Source organism: Seriola lalandi, unplaced genomic scaffold (assembly GCF_002814215.2).
Source record: "Seriola lalandi dorsalis isolate HSWRI2012SDOR001 ecotype SW California unplaced genomic scaffold, Sedor1 jcf7180002054583, whole genome shotgun sequence".
NCBI lineage: Eukaryota > Metazoa > Chordata > Actinopteri > Carangiformes > Carangidae > Seriola > Seriola lalandi.
Window position 1 is genome coordinate 139666 of NW_019525136.1, and position 25283 is coordinate 164948.

General features: G+C 42.8%; 2 protein-coding genes and 4 non-coding genes across 6 annotated transcripts in view; 3 read left to right on the forward strand and 3 right to left on the reverse strand.

Moving 5' to 3' along the window:
• Nucleotides 1-12335, forward strand: part of LOC111664123 (IgGFc-binding protein-like) — a 34277-nt gene extending 21942 nt beyond the window's left edge. Inside the window, exons 24-35 of the mRNA XM_023418597.2 lie at nt 730-912; nt 1076-1221; nt 1819-2165; nt 2761-2984; nt 3421-3562; nt 4637-4973; nt 5357-5473; nt 6490-6591; nt 7088-7283; nt 8958-9221; nt 10833-10975; nt 11341-12335. Of these exons, the coding sequence (XP_023274365.2) occupies nt 730-912; nt 1076-1221; nt 1819-2165; nt 2761-2984; nt 3421-3562; nt 4637-4973; nt 5357-5473; nt 6490-6591; nt 7088-7283; nt 8958-9221; nt 10833-10975; nt 11341-11574 (2435 nt within the window). The 3' untranslated portion in view covers nt 11575-12335. The remainder of the gene's footprint in view (nt 1-729; nt 913-1075; nt 1222-1818; nt 2166-2760; nt 2985-3420; nt 3563-4636; nt 4974-5356; nt 5474-6489; nt 6592-7087; nt 7284-8957; nt 9222-10832; nt 10976-11340) is intronic.
• Nucleotides 12336-13793: 1458 nt separating this feature from the next.
• trnad-guc (transfer RNA aspartic acid (anticodon GUC)) lies at nt 13794-13865 on the reverse strand. The gene has a single exon. It is a non-coding gene; the product is annotated as a tRNA-Asp (tRNA).
• Nucleotides 13866-14030: 165 nt separating this feature from the next.
• Nucleotides 14031-14102, forward strand: trnad-guc (transfer RNA aspartic acid (anticodon GUC)). The gene has a single exon. It is a non-coding gene; the product is annotated as a tRNA-Asp (tRNA).
• A 633-nt stretch (nt 14103-14735) lies between these two features.
• On the reverse strand, nt 14736-14807 carry trnad-guc (transfer RNA aspartic acid (anticodon GUC)). The gene has a single exon. It is a non-coding gene; the product is annotated as a tRNA-Asp (tRNA).
• A 346-nt stretch (nt 14808-15153) lies between these two features.
• On the forward strand, nt 15154-15225 carry trnad-guc (transfer RNA aspartic acid (anticodon GUC)). The gene has a single exon. It is a non-coding gene; the product is annotated as a tRNA-Asp (tRNA).
• Nucleotides 15226-16487: 1262 nt separating this feature from the next.
• LOC111664109 (dysbindin-A-like) lies at nt 16488-24309 on the reverse strand. The gene is made up of 10 exons (XM_023418576.2): nt 24037-24309; nt 22038-22091; nt 21183-21233; nt 21030-21090; nt 20182-20314; nt 19475-19607; nt 19120-19142; nt 18677-18823; nt 18310-18438; nt 16488-18071 (listed from the first exon to the last, which is right to left on the reverse strand). Exons 1-10 carry the CDS (start codon nt 24090-24092, stop codon nt 17812-17814), a joined length of 1047 nt encoding a protein of 348 aa, XP_023274344.1. The 5' UTR covers nt 24093-24309; the 3' UTR covers nt 16488-17811.
• Between the last annotated feature and the right edge of the window lie 974 nt (nt 24310-25283).

Consider the following 25283-nt stretch of genomic DNA (forward strand, 5'->3'; position numbering starts at 1 on the left):
CCCCCTCCCCTTTATTTACATGAAATGGTTCAGTCCTGCCCCCAAACCAGGTGCAAACAGCACCCGGAGCTTCATGTCTCAGGAAAGGAAAGGAGAGAGAACTGGAGGTGACAGTGTGTCATCAGTTTGTCACAGAGACAGGTGAAAAGTGGGTGGAGTCTTGAAGTCTTGAAGTCTTGAAGCCAAGTGAGCAAAGCAGCCGACAAACATGGTCACATGTCTCGATTTCCTGTGATCGAACAACAACGGTGTTTGACACAGATTACTACATGTGAGCGTCTGATTGGAGCGTTCCGTCCCATAAAGGATCTGATGCCTGTTTGCATCCATCATGTAAGTTACTGCCCTCTTGTGGCGGCAGCAGGGTATATTCTCCGGACGCTAGCTTGACTTCAGCGCGTGACAGTGTCCTGTAGACAAACCTTCACCCTGAGTGAGTCAACGCACAGCTCTACGATGAAGTTAGATTTTAATCTTTTGAATCAGTCAAAGCATAGAAAATCAATATGTGGCGGTCGATGTCGACGTCATCGACCGCCATAAATAAACGTGTGGGAAACACTGAATACTCTTTGTTGTTACTTTATGGAGCAACTGAACAGCAGCTGAAGATCTGACCTTCACTGGTCTGACATCTCACCTGACATCATCAACTAATATCCTTGTGTGTGTGTGTGTGTGTGTGTGTGTGTGTGTGTGTGTGTGTGTGTGTGTGTGTGTGTGTTCCAGACCCCTGTGCTGAGGTCAAGTGCAGGGTAAAGGAGCACTGTGAGGTGTCAGGAGACGAAGGAAAGTGTGTGCCTAACTCTATGGCCTTGTGCTGGGTTTTCGGTGACCCACACTACACCACGTTTGATGGGTGGAGCTACTCATTCCAGGGAACCTGCACCTACGTCCTCGTGAACACCACAGGTTTGCTATCACCTAACAGAGAGATCTCTATCTGTAGGCCGAGTCAGAGGATGAGTTGAACGTGTGTCTCTGACAAGACGTAGGAAACTCACACTGTTTGTTCGATAAAAAACTGAAAGCTGTCAGAGAGCAGACACACATTGTTTTTCTGTGCCCCGCTCAGGTGTTGACGAATCCCTGCCAGGGGTAACCGTGACCACCAAGAATGAGGTGCGTGGAAACTCTGACGGCTCCTTTGTGCGTTCAGTCACCATGGAGATGTTGGGCCATCGTATAACCGTCCCCAGTTACGACAGAGGCATCGTGTTGGTGGGTCTCACTGCACTGATTCAGTCTTCCTCACTGACACAATTTCAGATGAAACATTTTTTTATCTTCAGTCCTGTTGTTTCAGCCGTCGTTGCTGTCATTGCTGAGATCGAGTGACACGGTCATATTGTTAGAATGAAGTGCAGCTGCACAAGCGGTCGGACAATCAAACGATATGTAGAGCAAGCACAATTTTATCATATATAAAAGTGAAAATTAAAAAAATATATATACTACATGGTAAACATCCATTTATCCTTTTGTTAAGCAACTTGTCCTGTGCAGTCTGCCTGGGTTACAGTCTGTCCCACAGGCAGGTTCACCCTGGACAGGTCAGCGGCCTATCACAGGGCTCTATCACAGAGGTTTACCTGGAGCTGAGAGGCTCCTGTGCTCCAGCTGAAGTGTTGATCCAATCTGGATCTGACACATTGAAATAACATCCATAATAAGCCTTGTAAATTGGGCACACCTTATTTTTTATGAGCTTTATTGACATTTCAGGAAAAAATATTCCATTGCATTTCCAAACTTTGTTGAAGTTCTTCTTCTGTGGGTGAAATCAGCACTAAATCAAAGCATCTCCCGTCTCTTCAGGTGGACGGCATCAGGGAACACCTCCCCCTTATTCTTGAAGGAGGCAGCATCTCCATAACACAGTCCGGAATCAGGGGAACACTCGAGACTGATATTGGCGTTGAGGTCACTTTTGATTGGTCCACACTCGTCATGGTGTCCATCAGCAGCAGTTACTATGGTAACGTCGCCGGGCTCTGCGGAAACTACAACGGCAACACAGAGGATGAGCTGACGACCGCCGGAGGCGGCACGGCTTTTAATGTGACGGCATGGGCGGCGACGTGGAGCGTGGCTGACGGCGACCCGTTCTGTTACCACCACTGTGAGGGGGTGTGTCCTCAGTGCTCTGATGAGAACCGTAAAAGGTAATGTGTTTTTTTTTTTTTTTTTTAATTGATGCCACTGTTACTTTTAACTGATTATAAACTTGAACAGAATTTAGGGGATTATATGATGTGTGGTTTTTTGAAGGACGAGTCTGCGGCGAAATATAATATGAAATTTTGACTTAAAATGATAGTTCAGGTTATTTTTGCGTGGTTGTGCGAGGTACTTCTCTATAGTCTCTATTCAGGTCAGCGCTGACGGGAGCTGAGTGATGAGCTGCTGTGGATTGGGTCACCAGGGGAAAAAAGCTGTTTTAGCCAAATGTTAAAATGTAGAAAAATAAAAAAGGTAATATGAGTTTAAGTGTCGCTTCATCTTGAATATTTTTGCCACTTAACCTGCCGTCAAACAGCCCTTTACTTTGGAACAGTCTGAACCCCAAACCTGAGACCTGGTGACTGGTGGTCTCAGAGGATCATGAATGTCTGAGATTTTTTTATTCTGGACAAACGTGGTGGACAAACCGGCCGAGAGTTTTCAGAGTGTTAGAAAATAAACTGATGCCCAGTTAACGCACACAAGCTGACATTAAACCTCAGACATGTGCCTCTGTTCTCCTCCGTACCTCTGCAGGTTCACTGGTCCAGACTACTGTGGGATCCTGAGTGATAAGAAGGGGCCGTTCGCTGGCTGTCACGCTCATGTGCCGGTAGCAAAGTTTGTGTCAGACTGTCTGTATGACGTCTGCATCCACGAAGGACGCCACGAAATGTTGTGTGATGCCCTGAACAGTTACCTGGTGGAGTGCCAGGAAGCTGGAGTGTCCATGTTGCCATGGAGAGAAAAGGCCAACTGTCGTGAGTTACATACAGTAGATTTATACACTGAAACACTGCACTTATGTGAATCTGACAGAGCTCTCACATCAAGCATCCTTTTCTAAATCTCTGGTTTGAAGCTGGTTTCAGATATTTTTAGACTAATTAATTCTGTGAATGTACGGAGCACTCAGAAAGTCTTCACTGTTTTCACATGTTGCAGCTTTATACTATCTCCAGCTCAACGGCCCAAAAATCTTCCATTAGGAGAAACGATGCAGATTCTAAAAAACATACAAACAACAACAGAAACGTGCTGAAAGAAGCCAAAACAAATACATGAACAGGAAACACGCTGCAAACACAGAAACACATGAACTGAAGTTCTGTACAGCAGACACGTCCTGAACATAACATCTCCTCCCCTCCTCCCTCTCTGCTCTCACCTCCTCCTCACTCTTGTTTCTGCCCCCAGCTGTTGAGTGTCCTGCCCACAGCCACTACCAGTTGTGTGGCTCAGCCTGTCCAGCCAGCTGTGGCCCGCAGCCAGAGGTGTGCCATAAGGCCTGCGTGGAGGGCTGCGTCTGTGACTCCGGATACGTGCGCAGTGGAAACGAGTCAGTACAGCAGTTTGACCCATGTATTTAAGGCTCTGTTATTCATATGACAAATGTCTTTTGGTTCCGTTTTTCTTTCCATGCTGCTTACAGCGGATTTCATCACAAAGAGGTTTTATTATAACATGAAACTGTCTCCATAGAAGCAGGTGATTGATGTTTGGTTGTCACTGTGCTCACATGACTGAAGCAGGGACCCCACATTTTAGTGTTTTGATATACACATGAGCTGACATGATGAAGGCCTTAATAAGGATCATGCAGTGTGTTTCACCCCCACCCCCCCAGTGAGCTAGGCACCAATAATCCTGTGGGAACTCTGCTCGTGCTCCATTACCTGATCCTGAGGTTGTTTCTTGTTGAGGATCATTGTGTCAAAACTGAATTGCAAGTCTTTCATTATTTCAGTTTTCATTGTGCTATTATTTATTACTTACTAGTGAACCAAACTGCAAAACTAACAGGATCCACAGCAGTTCAATGTGGCCATGAAACATGATGTTGCACTGCTGCCTCAGTTTGTATTGTCAAGGCAGAAGTTTATCACTTAACACAAAATTCAACATTTAAAATATCCAACTGTAAAATGGTTGTTGTATATGTGTGTATATACAGTATGTATAATGTAAATCTCCCTCTCACCCCCACATGGGGCTGTTGCATGTCTTCCCCAAGCTTGAGTCCTCAACCAGATGCCTGGGAATAGAACATGCAATGTAATGTAGTATATACATCTATATAGCATATATATATATACAGTCTGTGTGCTGGGTGACTGATTGAGGGTCAGCAAAAAGAGTTCATGAAACCAAGACCCAGTGAGGACGAGGAAGGTCCATGGGTGAAATCCTGGCAGATCAAAGCTCGGCTCAGTCTCATATAGTTTACAGGTTGACACTTCTCCTTCCTAAGATGTTTAATAAAGGCTCCCCAGATCTTAAGCTGTAAGATGTTTCATCTTGTTTCACCATGAAGGAGAGAAACATCTCAACAAACGCTGTCACATCACACGTCCCTATGACTGAGAGAACTTATTATTCATATTATTCAGCTTATTTTTCTGTGCTTCTTCAGGTGTGTTAACAAGGAGAAGAGCTGTGGCTGTGACTTTGACGGCCATTACTACCTGCCAGGTGAGGAGTTCTGGGCCGACTCACAGTGCGAGCAGAGGTGTGTGTGTGTGGCAGCGACACAGAAGGTGCGATGTGAGAGGACCAAGTGTCAAACCGGAGAGGCGTGCAGCATCGTGGACGGAGTCAGAGACTGTTTCCCAATCAGCTTCAAGACCTGCTCTGCGCGCGGAGATCCACACTTCACCACCTTCGACGGACGCAAGTTCGACTTCCAGGGCAACTGCGTTTACAAGCTGGCCGGTGTGTGCGGAGACACTAAAGGGCGGCAGCACTTTGAGGTGAGAACAACACTGAACAGTAACAGGAAGTTCTCCAGACAGACACATGTCCACTGTACAGACACTACTTCCTCCTGATTCCTGTGAACCGTCATTATAATGATTCTTTGTTTTGTTATAGATACTTTAAGTTCATGTTGTGATGATAGTTTTGTTCTGTTACTTCAGTAAAACTGGAGCATGTTTACCAGGTCTAGTTGGTATTTACTCTCCTCCACTGACACACGAGTGGAAGAAGAACAGAGCGAAGGAGAGTCTTGTCCTGTACCTGCACAAACAACAAAGACTGGATCCTAATTAAATGATCTACTGTATTTGTCACCTTTAATCCTCACCCTGCCCCTGTCCATTGCCCTCGTCCCCTCGCTCTCCTCCTCTCAAAGGTCAACCTGGAGAACAACAACCGTGGCAACAAGAGAGTGTCTTATGCTAAAGTGGTGACTGTCAAAGTCTACGGCGTCACATACACACTGTCAGTGGACTACCCAGGCAGAGTACTGGTGAGACACACACACACACACACACAAACTGTGGGGTTGAGAAGACTGAGCCATCCACCATCAGTCTGTCTACTAACAGTCCTGTTTAAAGTCAGTGTTTGAGCGACGCACTACGGAGGACAGAGACTCAGGGAAGAGTTGGAGCTGAGCTGTCTAACATTTCCTCAGCTTGTTTCTCTGATAACTTCAGATCCAGACGTCCGACGACTAAAATCCTTCATCTGGGTCAAATATAGAGCTGAAAACCACCAAGGTGGAAAAAGTGTATGTGGCTTAAAACTAGATAAAAGTCAATGTTGAGCTTCTGTCAGACAAACACACTGACACGTGATCACAGAGGATATGATGTCACTGACAGGCGACCAATGAAACGTTACCATGATTAAAATCACAGATTTCTCTGGTTTGAGAATTGATGGAAACATTTGTGATAATGTAAGAACACAACTCAACATATAGAACATAGGTCTAGTTGTTTTTAGACATTTTAATGTGGAAAAGTTACTGATTAGAACTTTAATATCAATATCATGTTTCTAAAATATTCCTGAACGTACTCATGATATTTTTATGAGTTGTCATATTTAATGGCTATAACATTATATTATTGTAACATGTAGTTTTACAACAGTGAGTCTATATTTTTCTCAGTATAATATTAGAGGCCCTCATAGTGACTGTCAGTGAGTCCACACCAGCTCCTCGGGGTGGAAAGGTGAACCAAGGATTCCCGCCTGATCGGATGACATCATATCTCATAGAAAGGACAACTTCCTCAAGAGCGGGGCGCTTGATGAGACTCACTGAGGTTGCCTTTATCAAAGTGGACACACTGTGCTGCTCTAACTCTAACCCTTTACACTCAGACTGAATGTACTGCACATGTCTGCAGTGAATCCTCGCACCAACAGTTCATCATTAACACTAAGAGCCCTGTTTTATCCATGCAACCACAATGACTGTGTGTGTGTGTGTGTGTGTGTGTGTGTGTGTGTGTGTGTGTGTGTTTTCCACAGGTGAACGGGCTTGAAAACTCTTTGCCGGTCTCATACAATGAGTCACTGGTCAATCTTTATCGCAGACACAGACAGGCTGTCATAGAGACACACTTCCTTAAGGTATGAACACACACAACCGCACATGTGCAGTCACTATAGTCATTATACCACCCTTACAGACCTGGACCTGGTTTTTATCTCAGTCTTTCTATTTATTTTGAAAAGTGTTTTCAGGTCTGCCTCCCCTAGACCAATCAGGTTCCTGCAGCTGCTCCAAACATGGAGTCAGATATACCTCTAACAGTTATAATCACATGACCTGAACTCATCCTCAGTCTTAGGCCGGGAACACACTGCCTGCGGGCGTGCGCGTGGCGGCTGGCGTCGCTGACCTGCTGGTTGCTCCAATGTTGGATTTCTTTTCATTATAAATGAATTTCTGCTTTATTTTTGACAGAAAACGTCACTAAAATTGAACCTTGTGAAATGTCTTGAAACACCAAGAACATCTCAAGCCACAGCCAGGCTAATGTCCTCCTGCTAAGCTTTGCTAAACACATGGCAGAAGACTCATTGACTGTGTCTGACTTCTCCTTTATATCCCACTCTGTTAAAGGTCTCCTTTGACTTTGCGAGCGCAGTGCGGGTGGAGCTGGCGACTACTTACCACGATGTGACCTGTGGCCTCTGTGGGAACTTCAACAGCGACCCGGCTGATGATCTGACGCTGCCCGGTGGGAAACTGGCGACCAACGCCAACGCGTTTGGAGTCAGTCAGTGGGTGGCCAACGTGGAGGGCTGCAGCCATGAGTGTGAGAAGCTGATGCAGTTATTTATCTTCACTGTCATTACTCCCTCTCACACATGCTCCTGTTACATACATGTGATGTCAGTCTCACGTCTACATCAGCAGGCGAGTCACTTCACACGAACGTCACAACAGCGATGTTCAGAATCAGGTTTTCACTTACGGGGAATTTGCTTTGGTTCGTAACAGAAAACATAGTAAGAAGAAAAAATATAGAGAAAGATAAAGCAAAGCAAGTACTGCAGTCAGATCACTTAAATATGAAAAGATTTTTTCAATAAAATATTCACAATTAAAATATAAAAAATATGAACATAGTACAAATGGTGACATTGGGGGTCTGGGGTTCAGGGGAGTGACTCACAGAGTCTGTGTCCAGGGTGGGAGGGGTCGGCCACAATCTTTCCTGCTCGCCTCAGCAACCTGGAGGTGCACAGGTCCTGGAGGTGCACAGGTCCTGGAGGTGCACAGGTCTTCTAGAAAGGGAAGCTCTATAAAGCAGTGAGGCCTCTCTTCTCACCCAGTTACCATGAAGACATTGAAAAGACCTGTACTGAGGCGACAGCACCAGGTCTTGTATTTAGACCTGGGCCGAAGTTAGACTTTGACTGTGGCTTAGATATAATAAATAGTCAGACTTCAGATAGACGTCTAAATTCTTCTGTTGCACAAAGCAGTTTAATTCTTGACTGTCTTAAGTCGGGCTGTGGTACAGTGAATTCTGGGTAAATTAAGATTTTTTTCAAAATATGACCAAACGAGGAACTGCATTCATCCACTGAGCTCTGTTTACCCCCGAAGTTACAAGGACGTTTTACTTGAAGAGTGAAACAATAACAAAAAGGTGTCTAATGTTTTTGTCTTAAAATGACTGAGTCTTTATTTTTGTGAAACAGTCTGACTAACAATACAACAATAAGCAAAGTTAAGGCTGGACCAACACTACAGACCTGTTTGAAATATCTTTGTGAAACCGGCCCCAGGTCTCGTCTTTAGACTGGAACAAGTTTTTCTCCAGGTGGATTTAGAATATAGAGTAAGAGAAGGTTCATGATGATCAATCAACACCTAATGATCCATAACAACAAGTGAAAGCATGTTTCCAGATTCAGTGCTTCATGACGATGAAACAAGTCAGACACAACCTCACTAAGAAACCTTCAAAACAAAGCATCTCCACCTCGGCCATCTATGTCAAGCCTGTGCCAGAAATATTCCAAACGGCAGGTATTTTCACACCTGATTTATTGATCTCACGGAATAATCTGAACAAACTGAGGCTCCAAAAATGACCTGCAGTGCATATTAACGAAAACCTTCATTGCAATTATCAGATTATTTTTATCATTAGGAAAGAGCAATGAAAACATGAGCAGGCTTCTTATATTCATAGCTGGTCACTGGTTGAAATGACACCGACTTTTGAAATTAGGTTCAATAAGAGATGTGGAGTAATTCAGATTTGTTCAAATGTTATTGAACCTGAAATTTGCTTTTCAAACCAGCAAGAACATAAGTAGGTCAATTCGCATGTACAGTACATGTTGTTCACACACATTACATTAGCTCATCTCCGGTTGTTTTGTTTTAGCAGTGGTTTGTTATTATCCTCAGACGTGTCTATGTAATATGTGTATATATGATTTTGATAATGTTGTTGATGGTTTCCTGCTGCCAGGTAAAGACTGTGCTCAGCCCCTCCCCCCCGACTTCAAACCGCCCAGCTACACATCAGCCTGCGATGTCATATTGGCGAAGGACGGGCCCCTGGGTGACTGTGTGGGCCGAGTGGATTCCAAGCAGTACCATGAGGACTGCATCTACGACATGGTGCTCAATGACGGTAAACAGGAATCGGCCTGTGACATCATCAGTGACTACGTGGAAGAGTGTCAGAGAAGAGACGGCGACGTGAAGCCATGGAGAACGAAGAAGTTCTGCTGTAAGTTAAGACCGTGTGATTGTTCTTGGACTGATGAGGTTTAATGCCGCAGTCAGCCGTCCAACAGAAACACATTCAAAGTTGAAGCTTTCAGCAACCTCTCATGGCCTTCCTCCGTCCATGGAGTTCGCTCAGTTGTCACGGGGATGGTTTAGTTTTCATTGAGAGACCTAAGTGTGGAAGTTCAGTAATGTATCAAGGGGATCATATATGGGGAGAGATGGTCAGTGGGAACGATCACTAAACTGAATTTATTTCAATCCGGAGAGACTCAAAGAGACTTGAAGAGGAAAACAATCGGTTGAATGATAACACCAAGTGGAGAGAGAAAAGAATTTTAATGAGATGAGGCATAAAGATAGTCTTCATTAATTAAGAACAACGGATTCAGCTAATCAGCCACATGTTGTAGTGGAGACATTGGAGGCCACTCCCAGAGCTGTGTGCTGCATATGAATTTAAAAACAGCAACTTGCTCAATTTCTAAATACTAAAGAAAATAGTGAGTTTGTAGAAAAAGTGTGTGGCCACGTTCAGCCACAGTCGAAAGCAGGGTGAACCGCTGACAGTCATGAGCTGTTTCTCAGTCTGCGTTCTTCACTGTTTCATCGCTGTGTTTCTCATGTTCTTGTAAAACTTCATCAGTCTCAACCAGAGTTCTGTTCCAGTTCAAAGTCCGCATCTCCCCAAGTACAGATCAAATATCAGGAAGTGTTCTCACTCCACTCGTTTAATCGAGGATGCATCACTGCGTGACTTGTGTGGACTTGGGACAGCTAAGTATCCCAGAATGCATTTCGCACCAAACTGTGACAACGGCAGAGATTCTGAGCCAGACTCAGAGCAGAAACAATTTTCACCCTTGGACTGTTATTATATCACTTCATTAAGTTTTGATGTTTTTTCCATTAAGACTTCGAATCTGTGTCAGCTTTTCCAAATGACGCCTGTTTGGAATATAATACGTGTTGCTGCTGGTTAATCTGAAAAGATGAAGCTGAATAAAAACATGATTTGGTTTGACAATTTAACAACAGCGCTGCCTCTGTGAGCTCTGTGTACAAATATACCAACATATATAAATGAAAATGAACAGAGGCAGTGGTCTTCATAGTCAATTTCAATAGATTTTTAATATATATTACAGATTGGATATGAAGTGTATATTTTACTCCACTCTGTTAATTCTGTTTTTCTGTCTGTTGGTGGAGATTTGAGTTGAGATGAATTTGTCACAGCACAGCTGCTAATATTAGGAAGAACGCTGCTGTTCCATCTGCAAATAGTCCTCCTGTCCTCAGGAGTCCGGACCTCTGAGTTCAACTTGTGAAATTCAAACTCCCAAGTACAGGAGACTGGACTCTGTATAGGGAAAGTGGAGACGCGATGAAAGGTTAAATATTGTGATAATGTCTCTGTTGCACTCGTTGCACTGAGAAACTGTTGTTAAGTAAAGACGGAGAAAGGACAGTAGGAGAAGTTCAGACCCTGCTCCCGTCCTGTCCTCCAAACAGCTGATCAGTGACTTTGTGGACAATCGTAGTGTTGTATTTCTGTGTAATCTAATATTCTCTCTCTCTCTCTCTCTCTCTCTCTCTATCTGTGTTTCAGGGATGCAGTGTCCAGTCAACAGTGCGTACAGTGTCGCAGCTCCTGGTTGTCCAATCAGCTGCAACTCTCTGTCTTCACCTGCTCAGTGTAAAATCCCACCCAGCGAGGGCTGCGTGTGTAACAAAGGTTACCTGATGGATCAGGTAATCCTCTTCCTCAGCTGACATGCAGCTTCATTCTTGCTTCTACTTTCTCCTCTCATTTAAATAATCCTTTCATGTAGAGATTTCATTTGACATGTACAGGTCAAAGTTATTGACACCCTGGATTTGAAGACCAGAATTCAGAATATCTTCAGAAATAATGCAAATGAACCAATTTTATAAAGCCAATAAAAAGGGGTCTAACTTAGCTTGTTTCTGATTGGAGGATGGGAGGATTGGAGGACTCTTTATTCCAACATTTAATTCAGTGCTCATGTAAATGCTTCAGTGAATTTTGTCAATCAGAGTCATTCCTGCACTATGACAATGTGAGCTTGTCCTGACTGATACCTCTGCCCGCCCAGGATCGCTGCGAGCCGCTGGGTTCGTGCGGCTGCAGCTACAACGGTCAGTACTATGCGTCTAGACAGATGTTCTACGCTGACCCTGGCTGCCAGCACTTCTGCCTCTGTCATGGAGGGCTGGTGACCTGTAGGAACAATCCCTGTCCCTGGTACCAGAAATGTGGAGCGGTGAAGGGAGTGAGGGCTTGTGTCAGCAAAATACCAATCATCACCATTCATCATGGAAGAGGATAGAACCACATAGACGTCTTGATATATCTTCTCTTCATTAAATCTATTTTTCAGGGAGAATATATCCAGATATGTTATGTTTGTTGTGTTTGTTGTTATTCAGGTACTAAACGTTCACTTGTCAAATCTTATCTTAAATCTTATCTCAAAGCTTGTCTCCTAATTAAAGGTCCCATACAGTCTAAAAGGTCTCTGTCCATGTGTTTGATTATAAAGCAGGTCTAGGTTCTATATTAATACTGTGAAAGTATCAAAGCATTCTGTAACTTTGTGACGTCACAAAAAAGAAGTCACCAAGCCCTCAGTTTATTCTGTTAGATAGTTTATTCTTATAGATAATAATGCAGTCTGATTTCTGTGTTTGGAGCAGTCCGTCACTGTTGAACTGGACTGAGCACATTGTCCACACATTTATATCAGACTAGAGAGCAGAAACTCTTCCCTGTGTAATGTTTCATACAGTGCAGGACTGTTGTATGGTTTAGCTGGGTGTGCATAGTACACCGCAACTGACTGTAGAATATGAAACAGTTGTAATTCTGTCATGTAACTTAGTGTCTTTCTAAATGAAATTATATTATTTTATTGTATTCATCACAGAATCACCTGTTTTTTCTTCTCTGTTGTAACTGTGGAGGATCATAGTAACTTCCTGTTTCCTTTCCCTCACATAGACACAGTTCATTCAGTAACCTGTATAGTCCATGTCAGTCTGTGCTAATCAAGTATTTGTAATGATCATTAAAGGTGTTTCAGCAGCATAACTGTGTTGTTTCTGTGATTGATGAGTGTTTACATCATTTATTTTATTTAAAAATTCAAACAATGGACTGAGATGTTGTGGTGCAGAGCAGGAAGCAGCATCCATCATGGACAGACATGTTGTTTAATGAACGACAACCATGTGAAGATGGAAGAAACTGGAACATCGATTACGTTATGATTAATTATTCCAAGCTGGATTACTAATTATTAATTAATTGGATTATTAATGTTACTTAGTACTTTTGTTGTTCCTTTAAATTTGATGCTGTGCTGACCTGTTACTGAGCAGACTTAAGTTAAGATGCAAAACCTCATGCAGTTTTTCTGATCTAGTTAAAAGTCTATAGATGTATTGATTTTTGGGTTGATGATAGACTTTAATGAATTTACAAAGCACTACTCCATAAATTACCACCTTATTTATCATCACTCCTGTGACCCAGACGTTCTACTTTAACACATGTTCTCAGGACTGGATGACGCTATAAACATCAGTCGTGGTAGGACAGTCTTCAGATATCACGCCCTATCAGTCTGGAATCATTTCCTGAAACTGAACCTGATAGGCCAATTCAGTCTTTCTGACTTTGGCTGTAACTGTTGTATATAATCACTACGAGTTTTTCCTGCATAGAGATTTGTAAGGCGGCCGCCTCCGTCAAAAATATCGTGCCGACAAAATTCTAGTACTTGTTTCCTCAGTACTCGGTGGATTTGAATCAATACGGGATGTCCTCAAAGTGCTGTGAATAATTTAATGTCGAGTAAAACCAAACCAGTTGCCTCCTTTTTTCATATAAAAGGTGGCAGCCCTACAGATGAATATTATCTCTTTTACATCCCAGCACACCCAGCTTCTTGAAAAGTCCCAAAGTTAACGATACATCCCGTCGTGTATGTTTTTTTTTTTTTTTGCAGAAATGTCTCAAATCACAGATTCTTTTAAAAACAGAGTTCGCGAGGAGGAGAATCGCGAGCACAGGTGAAATAGTGCAGAGTGCAGACATCATCAGCTTTTCTAATATGGGGAAGAAAAAAAAAGTTAATTCGACGAGATACGGTTAATTTGTCAGGACTGAAAGTACTAGTGAGTTAGTTACTAATTCTCAGCCACAAGTGGAAGGTGCCGGTGGAGGAGAGGATCAGAGCGCGAGAGAGGAGTCAAGGTGAGAGTACCAAGTCTTTAGGAGTCTATTAACGAGTGTATTAAAGCCGATGTTTATTTATTTAAAACGTGAGCTTTGTTTTTATACTGACATATGAACTTTCTTTTTTCTTGTAAGGTTAATGTTAGGGTTTCTTTCCCGTTTTTCCCGTTAACCGTTTTTTCTTCTACCATATACTTTTTTCTATTTTATGGCGGTTGTTAAACGGCAACCCCGTGCAGTCACGAACATTCATGTTTACAGGACTGGCCCCACCTTTACAGTCTAGCAAGAGGTAAAACGATTTGTGTACTCCCCGTCGGGGAATCGAACCCCGGTCTTCCGCGTGACAGGCGGAGATACTGTCCACTATACTAACGAGGAGAGACAGGGGATATGACGTGAACACATGTACGGAAACCGAGAACGGCCATGCCCCTTTTTATTTTTGCACTGTTTTTGTACATAATGTACACACAGATGTTGACAAAAAAACCATCAACAGTCCATTGACTCGTACGATTTGGTCACATGACTGTTTAGATCACCTCCTCGTTAGTATAGTGGACAGTATCTCCGCCTGTCACGCGGAAGACCGGGGTTCGATTCCCCGACGGGGAGTACATGAAACGTTTTCTCTCTTGCTGGACTGAAACAGCCGGGCCAGTCTTATGAATATATATCCCTGACTGACTGTTAACTATGTAGTCCCAAATGACTCCAGCACTAAGCTTTTAGAGGAGGAGGAAAGAAATAATTTTGGTGCAGTAATTCTTTCATTCCTCCTCCTATGCTCAAAATTTAACAGGTTGCCATTTGTGTTCTAATACTGCCATCTAGTGTGCGCTTAGACAAACACGCCACATTAAATGATGTAAATGTTATTGAAGTTACATTTTTCTCAATAAGTTCTTGCCCATAAAAAAATTCTGACATTAATAATGTCAATATTCCTTACCTCAATTCATAGGTTAAACAGGGATGATAAGGTCTTTAGGGTTTCCCCTCAGAAATGGATGAAGTGGTAGCACCCAACACTTCAATTACGTCTAAAGACAATATGCCAACAAATTTAAACATCTTATAAAATGCCAACACTGTCAATGTTGGAATGTTATGTTGGCATTTTAAATTAGTGTTGGGTGGTACCACTTCATCAATTTCTGAGGGGAAACCCTAAGGGAATTTAAATACTTAAACGCCTTAAATTGGCCCCACTCTTAAAATCCAGCAAGTGAGAAAACAATTCATATACTCCCCGTCGGGGAATCGAACCCCGGTCTTCCGCGTGACAGGCGGAGATACTGTCCACTATACTAACGAGGAAGTGACGCAACTAATCATGTGACCAAATCCTACGAGTCAATTAACTGTTGATGGTTTTTCATGCATATATCATATACCAGTGTTTTATGAATGTGAAACAGCGAAAACTCTGAAGTGACTAAGCTTTGTAACAACTGTAGTAAAAAGTGCTGCTTTGGAAAACGATAACTACAAATCCACATTGGTGTATTTAGATAATATGTTGTTTCTTTCACTCCTTCATATCTTCAAACGCTGAACAAATGTACTTAGTTACTTTAATCACTGTAGGAGAAGAAACAAATTCAAAATTCTTCTGATCACGTGATAATGTTATATGTTAGTCTTCGCTTACATATGTCATCTCTCCTCGTTAGTATAGTGGACAGTATCTCCGCCTGTCACGCGGAAGACCGGGGTTCGATTCCCCGACGGGGAGTACACAAATCTTTTCCCTCTTGCTGGACTGTAACAGTGGGGCCAGTCCTCTAAACATTAATGTTCGTAACTGACTGTTATCTCTTATAATACATCCATGCCCACAAGTCCGCATATCTGCAGACTTTGCCTTAGGACACTGCCTAAAGTTCATAGCGTTGTGACATTAAGCACGGGGTTGCCGTAGTTACCAGGTGACGCCGTGAAGCGTATAAAAACGTTTAGCAACCGCCATAAAATGGAAAAAAGTATATGGTAAAAGAAAAAACGGTTTGCATGAAAGAAACAAGCATGAAAGAAACAAACCCTAACATTAACGTTACAAGAAAAAATAAGTTTACATGTCAGTATAAACACAGAGGTCACTGGTGATTCAAGGCCAGAACTGTGTGTAGTTATCTGTCTTATGATGATATGATGATTAAGTCTGCTTTCATCTGATCTGATCCAACGTTATTGTTTTATTTACAAACAGGGGGCGATGGAAGGAAATAAAAAATGTAAAATCAAAAGTCCTAAACCCACAACTGTATGAAACAAAGTAACGTGACACACTTTCCTCTTTATATCAGTTTGAGCCCTGACAGCCTCTCACACTCAATCACTCACGAGGTGACATCTGTTCATCTGTGAGGGTTCAGGATTTAGGCTTTTTAGCGGGACATTGGGATTGGGCCATGGACTGCTAAATGGGCAGAATAAAGTGTCAACTGTCCTGCCACGTTAGTATCATATAAAACAGCTAAAAGCCCACAGCCTAGAGAGCCTGGAGAACACTACTGACCAACAAATCAGGGTTACATTTATATAAATACATATCTGAATGTAAATTAATTTTCACTGACATTTTGTAACTCTGATGTTAATATTTCTTTTGGTTATTTGTTTTATTTCCTGTACCCAGGTCTCACTTGTAGATGAGATCTTGATTTCAGTCTGATTAAATGAAGTATAAATCAAAAAATAAATACAATTCCTCATCACTGAGCTGCAGCTTTACAATATTTAGTTAATCTCACTTACACTACCTGTGTATAACCAGCAAATATTACATCTGTTTGTGATAATTAATATGCAACTGCAACTGCTATGCAACTTTTTCTCCAGCCTTCATGTATACAAGCATTGGTGGGGCTTCACTCAGCTTGGTCTGTTGTCCTGACAGGAGCTGGAGCAACCAATCAGCTTGCAGCGCAGGTCTGCAGACACTGTGCACTTTGGTTGTTAAAACATTCTTCAATAAACCTGACAAGACGCAGAGACGATATACAGACTGATGTTTTTATTTCACAGTGAGGATATAAAAACAGATTATTTATCTGATTGTCAGACAAAGGCTTTGCACTGATCATCAAATTCAAACAAAACACAGTTAACCCAAGTGTTAAAGGAGAAGTCTGGTGTTATTTCCTATTTTTCTTATTGTCAACAAGTTCAATTTTAAGACTAAAACCAACAATGCTTTTTCCATCTTTCATTACTTTGACTTGCCTACACAGTCTGTGGCAAATTATAAGGTGAACGAGGTACTCTGCTGTTCACCTGCCAATCGTCACAATAGAAGAAAACATGACTATCACCATGGTAATGTTCCAGAGTGATAAAGTCCTGTGTCAAAACAGCAGAGCTGTGTTTTGGCGCCTGAAGAGCCTTAAGACTTAAAGATCTGTCACTCAAACTAAAATCAGCTCTTGTACGTCCTCCTCTCAAGAGTGAGACGTATCCAGCTTTACATAAACAGACACAACCTGTGAATAGGATCCGTTCATTGTTGGTTTTCATTGTTGACAATAAGAAAAACAGAAAATCACCAGCTTCATCCTTTAAGAAGAGATGACTGACAGTTTGGAGAAGAGCAATAAAGGGAACTGGCTGCTCCATAGTTCTTATAGAGATTTAAAGCAGAACCGAACAGCAGTTGGTGCCGTGTTCAGTTTGAGGCCGATCACTACAATAGTTCAGCATCTGCATCACTAGCTGCTGCATCGATAGTATGGGCTCCGTCACTAGAGCAGTATTATAACAGAGATTAGCTGCTGTTTGCTCATTAGCAGCATGAAGGGAAATACAAGCTACAATAAATCTAAGTCTGAGGACTTTAACAGTCTCTAATTAAATAAGATAACTTCCTATATAATGAATTTATTACAGATCAATTAGCCCCTAAAAAGATGTGAAGTTACAGCAGCTCGTGAACTGAAACAACCTCAGACTCTGTGGTAATTATCACATCCCGACTGAAGAACTCACTGTGCTTGTTGTTTATTATTGATTTGTCTTTATTTTGCCATTGATTTATCGGTTTTATATGAGTAAAGCGTGGCTCTCAGTGAGTTAGCATCACTGACTCTGACCACACCAGCAGTGTCCCACCATGTGAACATCAGTGTTTGTGTTAAAGCCTATTTTCGTGTCTGCACAGATCAGATCCCACCTCAGTCCTCAGAGGAGAGGAGCAGTGAAGCTGGAGCTGAGAGAGTGAGCGCCGTGTCCAGTCAGAGCAGAGGACAGAGGGGGATTTCTGAGGGGGGGGTGGCCTTAGTTAGTGTTCCAGTATTCGAGGAGTGTCGAGGGTCTGGTTGCTAGGTTACCCAGAGGGCAGGTCTCCTACAGAGTCACTGTCATCAGAGCCCTTTGCTGCGCAAACATCTTGCAGGCCGACCAGAGACATGTCCGGCTGAATGTCTTCCTCGTCTGACTGCACCAGAGGTTCATCACTCTCCTCACTGCCCCCTTCCTCTTCTCGCCCCCACACTGCGCCCTGGTTGGATGGCTGGTCGTTTGTGGGAGGGGCTTGGTTCGTTTGGCTTCTTGAAGATTCAGAAGAGCAGGACTCGAGGTCTGGACCTGAAGAGAAGACAGCTCTTAGTTCACTAAGGCCCAGGCCACACCTCCTCCCTCCTCCCTGTGTTAGTCTTTGATTATGGATCAATAATCAATGTTTGACTTAATTTCATAAAAAATTGGATGGGGGTCAGAGAACAGAGGGTTGATGAAGCTTTAAAAACAATATCAAATCTCTTAGCAGCTACTGTGTGGCTGGAATTCTCTTCGGGTTGTAGAGCACCACTTGAGTTGGGGTTACCTGAGGTCAGTGATGATCCATGACTGATGTCATCACCAGTCGAGTTCAGGAAGTCATCCAAAGCCTCCTCATCTGAGATGTTAGTCACCGTCATCTGATCCAGGACACTCACATCAGCTCCTGTTTGCTCTATTCAAACACACACGATATTTATAAGGGGACATATGAGACATGGCGTTTCCATGGTGATGCATCATTTACACATCTGAACGTTACTCTGGAAAAGTACCCAGTCACAGTCTCCATCATGAACACCTTTTTGACACAGACCTGGTCCATGCACTTGTGATGAGCTGATTGGTTTAATACAGGAGACAATAATAATAATAATAATAATCAGAGCAGGTGAAACATTACAGAGCCTCACCTCTGTGCTGTAGGTATCCAGTGGACAGGTACTGCTCCACGTCCTGGTGAAAGGCTTCTTCGTAGACTTTCTGTCGTTCTCTCAGTTTTTGCTGCTGGGCCTGCTCCTGCTCTGCCACCTTCTGAGCATGCTCAGAGTTCAACTCCACTATGAAGAGGAAGACTCATTACTTCAGAGCATCCTCCAACTTCTAGAGATCATCACATCACAGCAGTTACAGTGAGAGAGTGTGTGTGTGCGTGTGTGTGTGTGTGTGTATAAAGGGGAAACTGTTGTTGTGGTGATGTGGGAAAACAAACGTCATGTGTTCACTTTGTCTCATGTCACATTTTGACTGAACATCTCAAACCCTTTATTGTGACAAATATACAACAACAGAGCAATGACAGAAGAGGCTCACAGCGCTGTCATAAGGCAGTGATGTGGTCAGTGCAGCAGCTCACCTTCCAGCGCCTCCAACTCCCTCCTGTTGCAACACAAACATCAGACAAGTTCCAAATAAAACACAATATTCATCAGTGAGCATCATCATCATCATCATTATCATCTGAGTCTGTGTGTGTGGTGTTTATGAATCCGGTTGTGTGTGAATGTGTGAGTGTGGTTAAACTCTGGTAATAAAAGAGAGATAACACGTGGGGGAGGGCGCTGAGCTCGGCTGCACTCAGACCTTTTACAAAGAGCTGTTGATTCTGAACTGATCATGTTGGAGGATGTAGTTTGTGCTGCTGTTGAACTGTATTGTGTTATATTTATGTTATATATAATCCAGCGTGAAGAAGACGTGTCATCTCATACCTCTTCTTCTTCTTATAAGCCTCCAGCTGGTTGATATGATGCTGTTTGACCGTCTGTTGTTCACACTGACAGCACAGAGTCTCCAGGTACACCAGCCTGCTCTCCATCTCCTCAAAGTCACCCTCCAAATGAGCTGGAGAACACACACACACACACACACACACACACACACACACACACACACACACACACACACACACACACATTAAGCACTTTCCACCTATTATGTTCATATTCAGTTTAACACTATCAACCAAAAATATGTGCAACATTTATTTAATTCCATCTCACAGCACTAAGTGATTGGTCGGCTTTATGGCGGTGAGGAAGAAGAAGAGTTTGAACTTCTCTCTCTAACTCAGCTGTTTCTATCTGAAAATGTGCATCTTTATTTCCATATTTAAACAAGGTCATGTCTCCACTCTCTCTCTACAGTCAGCTGTTCAGAAACGTTTGTGATATCTGAGGTGCTCAAAACATCATAGGAGTTAGTTCTGGTCCAGTATTCCTACTCAGTGTTCAGAGGGGTGGTGTGATGACGACTCCGTCAGGGACTGTGCGGTCTGTGTGTTGTGTGTTGTGTGTCTGTGCGTTGGGCTCCAGTGCTGTTTTGTGTCCTTGTTTATCCATGAATGTGAGGAATTAATGAAGCTACACCATCTGTTACTGTTGGTGCTGCTGAAAGGCTTCATTACAGAGAAACATACCTATGTTGGCAGTGATGGCATCCAGCTCACTGATAAAGGCCGGCAAGCTCCGCAGCTGTTCCTGTAACTGTGTCAGAGCTGTTCTTCTTCTCTCCCAGTGCGCAGACAGCATCACTATGTCTCCATCTACTGCCTGACACACACACACACACACACACACACACACACACACACACACACACACACACACACACACACACACAGTGCAAGTCAGACAGAGCAGCTACAGCAACACAAAGCACACCTCAAAAGCAGCAGCAGCAATCAGCTGAGTCTGACTGGAGCTTACTGCAGTTAACAGCTCACACTGAGTTCAGTTGTACTCAGCTGTTATTTACTTCAGAAACATGGCAGTGAGGTCCAGGTAAACAGTTGAAACTGGTCTGGATTTGTATATGCCCGAACAAGCTCTCCTTACAATACCTGAGAGAGAGCTGAAGGGCGAGAAGGACAATAAGATATCTGCTCTGGAGGAAGAACAGCGTGTCATTGTCAAAGACATCGACCAGGTGAAGAAGAAGATCGCTGAGGAAGAGGAGGAGAAGGCCTTCATTGACGACGCACTGTTCAAGCCCATGAAGATAAGAATGGAAGCTGAACAAAAGATCCAAGAGCTGGAGGAAATTCTCCAAGCAGAAGTCCAGAGGAGGCAGAAGGCTGAGACACATCTCACCAGAGAGACAGAAGAGACCTCCAAATCCAAGCTTTTCTATCACTTCACGGCTATCTGACTGTTGTTTACTGAAAATATCTACATCTGATATTCAAGCATCCATTAACACAGGTAATAATACTGCAAATCATTACTGGTGTCATTGATGGTGTCTAACAGAGAGAACTGGTCTTACCTCTGCAGCCTGAGCACAGTCTTTAGTTCTTTTATGGAGCAGGAACCAGTTCTCCTCATACCTACAGAGACAAGGTTCATAGACATAAATAAGCCTGTTACATACACATGAGAGCTGTTTGTAAACTGCCTGTGTGTTTGTGTGTGCAGAGACCTGCTGAGGATTTCCAGTCCAGCACTGAAATGAGGAAGACTCTCTTCAAACCTGGACAACAGGAGAATCACACAGTGTAAACGTTCCTGTAGCATAGAGTAGATCATAGCAGGGTCACCTCTGTAGCTTCTGAATAATGTCAGCACCAATACAGTTCAGGAGAAGTCACCTCTTTTACTGCAACCCATGCAGCAGAGACAAAGTCAGGGCATCCCTAGGAAACTTTAACACACGGCAACCCTCACCACCAAAGGTTAGTAAACCATGGAGGCAGCTGCTGAGTGATGAGTCCAGAGGGTCATTAGTGTCTGTCCCAGCAGCAGCCTGAGAACCAGTGGTGCACAGCAGCAGTACCATGAATGCAGCTGCTGTGTCACTAAAACAAACGTTTCAACTTTGTTTGAAGAAACTTTGAAAGGAGCTATATGTAAGTTATTGCTATAGCTACATAGCTAATGTTAGCATTAACATCTGTTTCTAGAAGAAATGTTGCGAGTTCAGCATCAAATGTCATTCCTTTACTCACCAACAGCTGTCTCCAGAGGTGGAAATAAAACACCAATTTTGAGTCTTGTCTTTGTCACACTGACTGACACTTTCTTCTACTGAAGTTAGCATGCTAACCAGTTAGCCGAGCCCGTCTTGTCACTTTCCAATAGCGAATCACTGACGAAGTAGTTGCTTGATGACGTATTATAACCTCTTGTATTGTAAACACAACGATGGCATCACCACCACCTGCTCTCCCATGTTCAACAGCACAGAAACTTACGTACAGCCCTTTTAACCTTTACAAACGAGCTCTGTGGAACTCTTATATCATAATCAACACACACATAAAATTTTACTGCTAACCTGGGTCTCCTCTTGATTTTGGTGTCTCTTGATTTGTCTCCAAGGGTCTTTAAACTGGGGAGGGAGGGAGGGGGAGAGAGAGAGAGAGAGAGAGAGGACTGTCAGTTCAGCAAGTATGTAGAACAAATGCACAGGAGCATGAATGACTTTTCACACCAGGTTAAAACACGCTGTATAGCAATGCACTGGTACAGTGCTTTATGTGATACAACAGTGAGCTTCCACGGCCAAACCATCAGGAGTAACTGGAGTTTGTTATGTTGCTCAAAGACACGTTGACACTTGACATGTAGACAGGAGGAGCTTGAGTATATTCCTAACAGCAGGCTGTTGTATGAACATCTGGAGCATCTGATTTGAGCCTTTGACTGTCTGGCTCATAATTACAGGCAAAGAGAGGCAGCAACATTTTTATTTACAGTTTATTTACACATTTGAGTGTGTAAAGAGACTGAACTTAAAAATAAAACTAAAGCAGAGACAGTTGAGACGTAGAAACATTTCCTGTATCTGTGAACGTGAGCACACATTATGATTCTTTCCCATAGTCACCAAAATAAATATTGGATCAGTTTTTCAAAAGCTACAGATCTTCAGAATATTCTGACACTAAAATGCAACTTTTCAGACCAAGCTGGAGAAAATTAACTTCATTTGAGAAATGACAGTCTCAGCAGCACAGATAACTCTCTGTTAGTTCTGGTTCTGGTTTCACTGCTGCAAATGTCACTTTGTAACCAGATAAACAGAGGTTTAGAGAGACTTACACATTAAAAATTTAACTTGTGTTTCTTTGCTTAATACTTAATACTAATATTCTTTTTATTATTATTTAACTATTTTTGGAGAGAAAACAGAGTATTAGACTGATCTTGTACTGGGTTGATCAGATATCAACTAGCAGATAAAAAACAAGCGGCAAAACAAGGTGCAAATTCATACTGTATTGTATTGTTGTTTTGTTTGACAAGCAATCAGGACCATGTCCACTCAGGAGACAGGAAGTGTTTACCATTTCATACCACTGGCCTTGCTTGTAATGCCTCATCATTGGTATAAAGCATCTTTGGCTTGCGTAAAACTATATTCTGCACTGTAATGTTTATTGTCATTTTCTTTTTGTTAAAACGGATTTGATAAGACTGGTATAGAAAAAAAGTATCACAGAATCTGTATTGCAGTCAAGGTTTCACTATCATTTTTGACTGATACTCAGCCCCAGGTAAAGAGCAGCTTTTAAAGGCAGTACTGCTTGTTTTCTTCCGGCCGAGTATACCCGGGTCAATGGCCCGAATCTGGCCCATATATATATATACAGCATGATTTTTAAGATGCTACTTCCACATCTGGACCGGTTCTGGCGCGCACACAGAACCCCCCCCCCGGTTGTCAGGATAACAGCCGGACTCTGCCCGGATGTGTAAGTATATGGGATAGACATATGTTGGCCCAGACGTTTCATTTTACTATCTGGGTTCATGTGAGCGCTCTGCCAGGAAATTATGGTAATAGGGGGGGAGGTTGGCATCACATTACTGACACAGAAACAGGAAATAATTTCTATTACGGCGGGCTCTTGTATTCACTGTCCTCCATTTAAAGTCTGATGAAAAAACACTCGTCACATGACCGTCAGCTGAAAGCAATAAGCAGGAACCGAGAGGCCGGAGCTGGTTAGGACGGAAACAGCAGTTCAGCTGAACGCCACTTTATCTTGACAGTTTAACTGTAAATGTAACTGACGACAATTTTAAATTCAGCGACAAAAGTTAACGTCACGACGCAACAGCAGAATTACGGCTGTGTTAGCTTTAGCTCATAGACTGTATAGCCGCTGTAGCTGGTGTTTCATTATTACATTATGACGAGGTATAACACACATCCATCTACGGCAATTATACAGGTATGTGTGAGGTGGGAGGTTAGCCGCAGCTACTTATCACTAGCTAAAGCAGCAGTTAATTAGTCTATGGTTAACGGTGTCAGACTGAAGACCCACCCGGTTGTGAAGTCCTGCTGGACCATGTGAAGTCTTTCTCTGAAGTTTTCAAACATGATTCCTCTCGGTGTTGGATCCGTATCATCCAGAGCGCCAGCTTTAAGTGCACCATCAACACTGAACTGATTTACTCCACTGTACCAGTTTGCTGCTCTCTTACCCTACTGGTCTATGCTCCTAGCGCTGGTGTTAATTTTGCCCTGAACTAAAACTCCCAGGAAGTCCTCCACCTCTCCACTCCCCTCCCCTCCGAGCCTGTAGACCCTGGTCGCTCCTACACAGTAGGCTCATTACATGGTATAGACCACAAAGAGCGGGGTAATGTCAGCTTTACGCAGCCCAAGAAGGTGTGCCTGACAGGAGTAACTCAGGGTAGAAATAATCAGCATACTCCTTCTTCTTCTGTAGCAGGTTAGAAATGTTTGATGTACTGTGTGTAGCCTACTACCACCCTCTTCTGGCTCAGTCAGTGCCTCACAGTCCTGGAATGGGATCTGCAGAATAACCTGTATACACTTCGTCAAAACATGTCACATTTTGTGTTTCATTTGTTTGTTTGTCTGTTTGTTTGTTTGTTTGTTTGTTTGTTTGTGTTCATTGGTCTTGCTGTCCACAGTTAATCAGGACAGAAAACAGAAGAAGATTTTTAAAGAATGTTTAGTTTGAGTAATGTGATTTAACTGGCCTTGTTTACTCGACTGACTTTGACAGGTGTGTGACAGATTGAACACAAAGTGTGTTTGTGAGGTGTAAGAGTTGGTCTGACTATTCTTCCAAAGCATATTTCTTCATTTGGTGTTTTGATGCTTGTGGTGTAGCTGTCTTAACATGTGGCACCAAAATCCTCCACAGGTTGGTTGACTGGTGACCAGGTAGGCCATCAGGTGTGTCACATTTCTGTATTGCTGATTACTCACAACCAGTGTCTTGACTCACCCTGGAGAAGTGCAGATTAGAGCACAACACATCTGGAATATTTCCATCTGATGGAATGATGGAGGGTTAGGATTGTTTATTTCACTCATGCTCCATATTTTGTCCTTAATGCACTATATTTACTTTCTGCCATTTATTTTTGACTTCTGATTCTTAGTGTGAAATATATGTGCTACATCATGGCCATAACAACTCACAGAATGGAACAAACAATGTAGTAGTCATAGTATTTACACTATCATTTTTTAACAATCCAACAATGCAAAGCTTCATGTTGATGGATCTGAAAACGATAATATGATCAGTCTGTA

Bases quoted from the DNA above. Each gene is read 5' to 3' on its own strand.
- LOC111664109 (XM_023418576.2), bottom strand. From the start codon at position 24,092: ATGTTTGAAAACTTCAGAGAAAGACTTCACATGGTCCAGCAGGACTTC. The intron at 22,092-24,036 runs GTGGGTCTTCAG...CTCCCTCCCCAG, and splicing joins CAGCAGGACTTCACAACCGG to TTTAAAGACCCTTGGAGACA. The intron at 20,315-21,029 runs GTAAGACCAGTT...TGTGTGTGTCAG, and splicing joins ACTGTGCTCAGGCTGCAGAG to GCAGTAGATGGAGACATAGT.